Source organism: Cynocephalus volans, chromosome 14 (assembly GCF_027409185.1).
Source record: "Cynocephalus volans isolate mCynVol1 chromosome 14, mCynVol1.pri, whole genome shotgun sequence".
Classification (NCBI taxonomy): Eukaryota; Metazoa; Chordata; class Mammalia; order Dermoptera; family Cynocephalidae; genus Cynocephalus; species Cynocephalus volans.
Genome location: NC_084473.1, coordinates 84,740,456 through 84,747,729, shown reverse-complemented (window position 1 = coordinate 84,747,729; position 7,274 = coordinate 84,740,456). Strand labels below are relative to the sequence as shown.

The 7,274-nt window shown below is 46.6% G+C and overlaps 1 gene segment (V, D, J or C); it reads left to right on the top strand.

The window, feature by feature from the left end:
• The first annotated feature begins 6,018 nt into the window (after nt 1-6,018).
• LOC134362609 (immunoglobulin kappa variable 1-39-like) lies at nt 6,019-6,519 on the top strand. The segment is given in 2 exon segments: nt 6,019-6,073; nt 6,197-6,519. Coding segments are annotated over 2 exon segments (378 nt in total).
• The last annotated feature ends 755 nt before the right edge of the window (nt 6,520-7,274 follow it).

Sequence of the window (7,274 nt, the reverse complement as noted above, 5' to 3'; positions counted from 1 at the left end):
TGTTTCCATTCTTACCACCTCCAGGTTTCAGGAGGTCATCTTTAGTTGTAACCTGTAATTGAATAGGTGACACAACTCTGTGCAACAGAGCCTCCACTGGAGAGGGCCCGCCCTCGTGGGGTCTCTCATTCAAGATCCTGACTGTCTCCTGCAACGGCCGTGTCCACCCCTTCAGGGATGGGGATTGGGTGGACAGCCACAATCCCTGTTTCAAAAGACCTTTGTACTCTTCAATCATTCCCACTGCCTGGAGGTTATAAGGCACATATAATTGTCACTGAACACACAACTGGGAAGCCCACTGCCATACTTCATGTCCAGTAAAGTGGGTTCCATTACCACTCTCTATGAGCAGGGGTCAACCATACATGGCTGTAAGGCTATTCAATGCCTTGATAGAGCTTGCCTGGTCTGGGGCCTTACAGGGCCATACAAACAGGAGTCCTGTAGCTGTATCAACAGCTGTGAAAATGTACCTGAAATTCTCTGATGTAGGAAGTGGTCCCACAAAATCAACCTGCCATCGGGTCAGGGGCACCCTTCCCTGAATTATCTGCCCATCGAGTGCGGCACCCATCGGGGGTGTGGACTCTGTTGACCACATAGCAGACAAATGTGACATGCATTTACCACATCTTCTCATTTTGTAGGAAGGGCCCACCTTTGAGCCGCCATTCACATGGTTTTGCTGCTGGCATGCTGCACCTATCAGTGTAGCCATTGGGCTACATAATTTGCTGGAGCTCTCTCCAGCCACCTTACCTTAGCCAGTGCATCAGCTTCATCATTGCCCATACTGGCTAAGAGGGAATATCCTGTGACATGGAAAAGAGGTACTTCCTTTTCATGTTCTAATTCTCATAACACTTGCCACATGGCTTGTCCCCACAAGAGTTAGTGACCTACCAGCCACTGCTGATATTTCCACATAGAGATCCAAAGGGTTAAATCTATGTACACAGCCCAGCTGTCAGTACAGATGGTTAATGGCCCAGGCTCATTTTTTATCACCATCCATACTGCTCTTAGTTCAGCCCACTGGCTGCTTTGCCCTATACCATTCTCATACCACAAGGTATCAGTCAAGGGCTGGATGGCAACAGACATCCACAATGCTGAGGGTCCCATGCTGGAGCCATCTGTATGCCAAGCCTGCTCCACAATAGGTCCCTTTCCCTCATGGAAAAGTGCAGTCTCCACCTCCATGGGTATAGGTTGTGTCAAAGGTTCTTCCATGACCTCTACTGGTCCTAATATATTTTGCAATTCATTTGACAAAGGACTTGTAGACACAGTACTTCTCTGTTCTGTATATGCTCTCCATTTAGACAGAGTGGGAATCTGAGCTACACCAGTTTTAGGAGCAACCGTCCACCTGCAGAGCCAACCAAGGATGGGGTATGTCGTCCTTACTAAGACCTTAGCAATTCCTGTAATAGCTTCAGAGGCTATCAGGGCAGAATACACAGTTTCTAATTGTATATCTATCAGAGAGTAATGCACTTCAGTGCCCTTCCAGAGATGAATCCTATAGGTGTGTAGAATTGGTCTTGTCTCTGCCAGAGACCCCATCCTGACGCTTCCTGGGTGATATGTACATCTAATTCAAAAGACTTAGTGGGGTCAGCCATGTGTAAAGCTTGGACTTGCTTTACCACCCTCTTTGTTGCACAGAAAGCCCATTCCACTTCCTCAGATCAAATCCAAGGAGCTCCATTTTTTGTTAGTGCATACAGCGGATGCGCCATTTGGGCCATATGGGGTATGAAAACTCTCCAGTACCCCAACAGTCCCAAATACATTTGTAGTTGTGCCACAATTGTGGGCCGACAATATGCCTGTGTTTTATTGACTGTGGGTTCTGGAATGATTCATGTCTTACCGAACCAAACAACTCCCAAGAATTTGACCAACAGACTGGGTCCTTGTCCTTTGGTTGTGTTCACAGCAAACCCACATTGTTCCCAGTGCCCTCACAGCATCAGAGCCACCTTGGTTAAATCTGCAAGAGATCAGAGGTTAATAACACATCACAAATATAATGAAACATTGTGATTGCCTTGGGCGTATTTACGTAGTTGGGCTATGTAAATAGCCTTGTGGTAACACTTGAAATGTCCACTGACTTCTTTCCCAGGTGAAGGCAAATTGATCCTGGCTATCAGCCAAAATTGGAATGGAGAAGAAAGCATTTGCTAGGTCCAAAACACAGTGAAAAGTTCCTAGCTGAATCTTCAGCTGATCCATTAAATTGTGAACCAAAGGCACACCTGCATGCAAACGAGACACCACTTTATTCAGTTCTTGATAATCCACAGTCATCCTCCATGTACCATCAGTTTTTTTCACTGGCTACACAGGGCATTAAATGGACTATGTGCTGGATGGATAATGCCACTCTTCTCTAGCTCCAAGACAATGGCAGCTATCTCTGCATGTCCTCCTGGCAGGCAGTACTGTTTCACATTAACCACATGCCTTGGCTTGTGTAACACCTGTGTTTCATGCTTTGCATGTCCCTGCAGCACTGACTTTTCTGTGTGGATCTGCAGCCAGAATTCCCCAACAGTTGTTTGCAAGGGCAAACCATACAGTACATCCACACCCAAAACATATTCAGCTATAGGAGATACATACACAGTATATACATGATGGGGCAATCGCCCAATGCTCAGCAGCAAAGACACAGCATTGACTTTGGTAGTCTGTCCTCCATAACCATCAATATTCACTATGGACCCTGGAAACTTATCTGGGTTGCTTTGTATGAGGCACACTCTGCGCCAGTATCTACCAATACTAACACATGCTGTACTTTTGCCTTAGACCAGTGAATTGCCAGTTCAACATGGGACCTCCAGCCCTCATCTGCCCACTCCTGGGGTGGGTACCTCAGCCTAATCCCTAGCCAAATGAAAACAATCCATCTGCCTCTGCAGAAATAGCTATAAAGTCCTTCAAATGCACTGGGCATACCTTGCCATCAGTCTCTTGGGGAAGTTTGGTGTTGCGCTGCTCAGGGCATAATTGTTGCCACAGGGCAAACAAGACCACATTCAGTCACCCGTCAACTGAAATTTCCCTCTATCAGCTGCTGCTAAAAGCAAGTCAAACCACAGCTGCATGTAGCTAGTTTTATTCAGTCTCTGTGGGACCCTGTTCTGGACATTTCTCAGGGCTTTTGTCTTCACCACTTTCCAGATCCCTTTTATTTGTTACCTTCCCTCTGCCTTGCCCAGACTTGCCATCATAGTTTTTACTTCATGTATAGGGTGCCCAACATATGAGGCCAATATAGCCACCAGTGACCCAAAGGGCACTGATGGAGCATTTTGTAGCACCACGTCCCTCATGCCACCTGTAACGTGTTCGTCATCTGGGCCCCGGGTATTCACATTGAACATGGCCTGTCGCATCCCCACTCCCAAATCACCTGGACCAGCTTGTTGTATGTCTGCCATTTTCTCACAGTTTCGGGCAGATCTCCGGTGTTTGTCCACATGTTCCAGATGGCTGCATTCTCCCATTCCATCAAGGAGTGGTTCCTTGCTCCTGGGCGTATCTGAGGCTATTCTGTAACCGCTGCCACAGGGACGGATGCGTGGTGATTGACACCAGCTTCTCCATCTCCTCACCAGAGCATATCACGCCATCCACCCCTTGGTCCCACAACTACAAAAGCCAGGCAGAGAGGGGTTCTGCCTCTTTGCCTAAGTCCAACAACTCAGCTTAAGTATAGGGAACATAGGTAGTGAATTGGGTCACTTGTGGATTGCCCACAGGTTGTCCACCTTGTCCCGTGGGCTGTTCATGCTTTAGTTTCTGCTGGATTACGGATCATGCCCAGAGGCATATGGTCTCCTCCAGATGAATGTACTCACCCTTGGCTTCGTCATGGTCCTCGGCTTCAGCATCAGGAGCACCCTGTTGTGGCACTTTTGCCTCCAGAACATGTACCCACGTCTCCAGCAGCTCTGTCTCCCCTGTCAACTCTCTCAGTCATGCCGTGTCATGGAGGGCCCGATCCATGTGGGCTGACAGTGCAGTAAGCGTCTGCCAGCCCATCTGACCAGCTGCTTTCCAGGGCTCTTCATCCTTTACTGTGGAGCTCAGGACCTGGAGTGCTTTCTCGATTCTCACAGGGGACTTGTCTACTTGGTCCAATATTTCCAGTGGAGCCCAAGTCCACAGGAATGCAGACACCTGATACCACATGCTTGAAGGCAGCCACATATCCTCCCCTTCCTGAGGGGCCTGTGGCATCCTTACCTGCTCAGATCCTGCCACCGAACTATGCCAATTGTCGGGCTGGGTCACAGACCCCACTACCAAGTGCTGTGCAGGGCATGAGTCAGGTAAGTGAAAGAAAAACTGAGTAGCCATGGGCAAAGTAGACATACTTTATTTCAAACAATCCCTGCCACCAGTGGTCCAAAGCCGTTGTCTTATATGCCAACCTACACAATAGTGGCAGTGAGCCAAGGGGTACGTGGGTGCACATGCGCACTAACTCTACTCTTACATAACTTGTTTTCCACAGATATGCTGAAACACATCCAGCCGGATATGAGGTGAGAGGGCCTGACTGAACTTACTCCATTTCCTCAAACATTGTTTCTGGGAAAATGAACTACTATCTATCTATCTGTCTGTCTATCCACAGACATTTTTATATCTATAAAAAACTATGAATTTACACTACCTCTAAATCCAATCCCAAATCACAGTTTATTCTATTATTATTCCTTTTCATATTTGTAACTTTTCTACAATAGTGAAAATGTTGGCTCTAATTATCCTCACTGCTTTGACTTGTTTGATCAATCCCTCTGTGTAAAACCAACCTGCTGTTGTCTTTTCCACCTACACTCCCTTTGAAGATAAGATTTTTAAACACCCCACACCTGCATTAGCCCTAATACCACTTGCCTGTGTATTAGTAGGAGGAGGTAGTCTCCACATCCTGCACTCCCATGTGGGACACTCTCCTCAGTCCACTCTACTTTCAACACCCCATGCTGGGCTTTTCTCTCCACCTCACACCGTGAATGCCATTTCCAATACTGTGTGGGCTCCAACACCTAGTGCAATACCTTGGCTTTCTCCTTCACTGTGCTGCATGCTTTTTCTCACAAACCTGCTTCAGTCAAATGCCCGAAATCCAGCAATTAAGAATTTCTTCATCTTAGAAACTAGAAGAAATTGGTGATGTAGGAATATGGAGGTTTATGGAGTGATCCAAAAACTCAGAACACATCGGACATAGAAATGTGTAATGACACAAACAGCTAGAAAATTAGGTGAGATTTTTTCAGATTTGGAGGGAGAATATCCCTGATGTTGGATGGCCTTGATGGAAGTAGTGAAAAAAGCACTCAGAACTGGAGAACAAGAATCACTTATCTGGAGATGACAGGTTAGTGATGGCGTACACCCTCTTTGCAAATCATGACACTGAATTTCATAAAGTATATTTTCAATATTTTTGCTTCTCTTTCTTTTTAAATAAAATAAATAAATCTATCACTTATCTATTTATTCTCCTAATACCCAATTGCATATTTGGTTATAAGGGCTGATGATTTATCACACCAAGGATTTTAGGGAATTAGTTCAGAAGATCATCTCTGGCTTCATTAAGGTCCACAGGCAAATGCAGGGAATTTTAGAATTTCTTGTAGTTTCTGAAAATGTGTTTCCCTGACAAGCCATTTATCTGAGGAAAAGCAAACAAGAAAAGCAGCTCATGAACCATAAAGACAGCAAGATAACACTCTACCCACAGGACAGCAGAACAATTCTGCTCTGTTGCCCCCAGGGAAAGACACATTCTCTGCAGGCAAATTTGTGTTGCCATAGACATTCTCGGGACACCTGGGCCTGAGCTGAGTTATTGAGATAATTCATGCTTGCAGCTGAGCAGATTTGCATGTTCCCAGAGCACAGCCCACTGTCCTGAAGACTTATTCACAGGCTGCTTACAACCTGTCCAGGAGCCAGTCACAATCAGGACACAGCATGGACATGGGGGCCTCCGCTCAGCTCCTCGGGCTCCTTCTGCTCTGGTTCCCAGGTAAGGAGGGAGAACACTAGGAGTTTACTTGTTCTGTTAGTTCAATACTAGTAGCTCTTCAGGGAGGCCCCCATATAACATGATTAATCATGTGGATGTTTGTCTTTATGTTTCTAATCTCAGGTGCCAGATGTGACATCCAGATGACCCAGTCTCCATCCTCCCTGTCTGCATCTCTAGGAGACACAGTCACCATCACTTGCCAGGCTAGTCAGGGCATTAGCAAGTACTTAGCCTGGTATCAACAGAAACCAGGGAAGGCTCCCAAGCTCCTGATCTATGATGCATCTAATTTACAAAGTGGGGTCTCATCAAGGTTCAGTGGCAGTGGATCAGGGACAGATTTTACTCTTACCATCAGCAGCCTGGAAGCTGATGATATTGGAACTTATTACTGTCAACAGGGTTATAATAACCCTCCCACAGTGTTACAAGCCCATACATAAACCCCCAGGAAAGCAGAAGTGTGAGGCTGGGCTGCCTCAGCTGCTCCTCCTGGTGCCTCCGTCTGCTGAGAGCATTTCCCAGATGCAGCCAGGCTGTGAAGGTCCCTGGTAGGTTTTGGAAGAAGGGGCCAGGGAGGCTCCTCTACAAATTCTCTTTCCCCTTCTCAGCCCTAGCAGCACCGACGTGAGTGTACATATCTTGATTTAATAAAGGGCAGAGATCACTACCTCTGAAGAGTCTGGTTTCCAGCCTCAGTCTAAGTTCATGGAGCAAAGGAGAAGCTACTTTTGGTATTTTAAACAGGATTTTTTTTAAATACAGGGAATTCTGGGACCAACTACATCTTTTCAATGTCAAGAACAGTTAGAGAATAAGATGCAAGAAATGGGGGATTCTCTGGTGCTCCCTGAGAATCTCGAGTGCATCTGCCACTAAAGGTACAGGCTGCCTAACCATGTGGTGCTTAGACCTGACTGTGAAGCCCAATGGTGGGGGTGCAGATGCTCTCAGCTGCCTGCATCCCCTCACCAGGTGACTTTCCCGTCCTCACCCTTGCCCACGTGTCTTCCTACAGGTCCTGTGGTGAGTTATGAATCCTCCTCTTCTGACTCCCAAATGTCAGGAAGGGCCCCTCATTCAGCAAAGAAATCAGCGAGGGAACAGGAGTTTGAGAAATGTGCTTTCAGAAGTGATGGTTACGATGTGGAGTTAAGTCCAGACTGCTCAGTATGGTAACTATATCCCCAACTCTCAG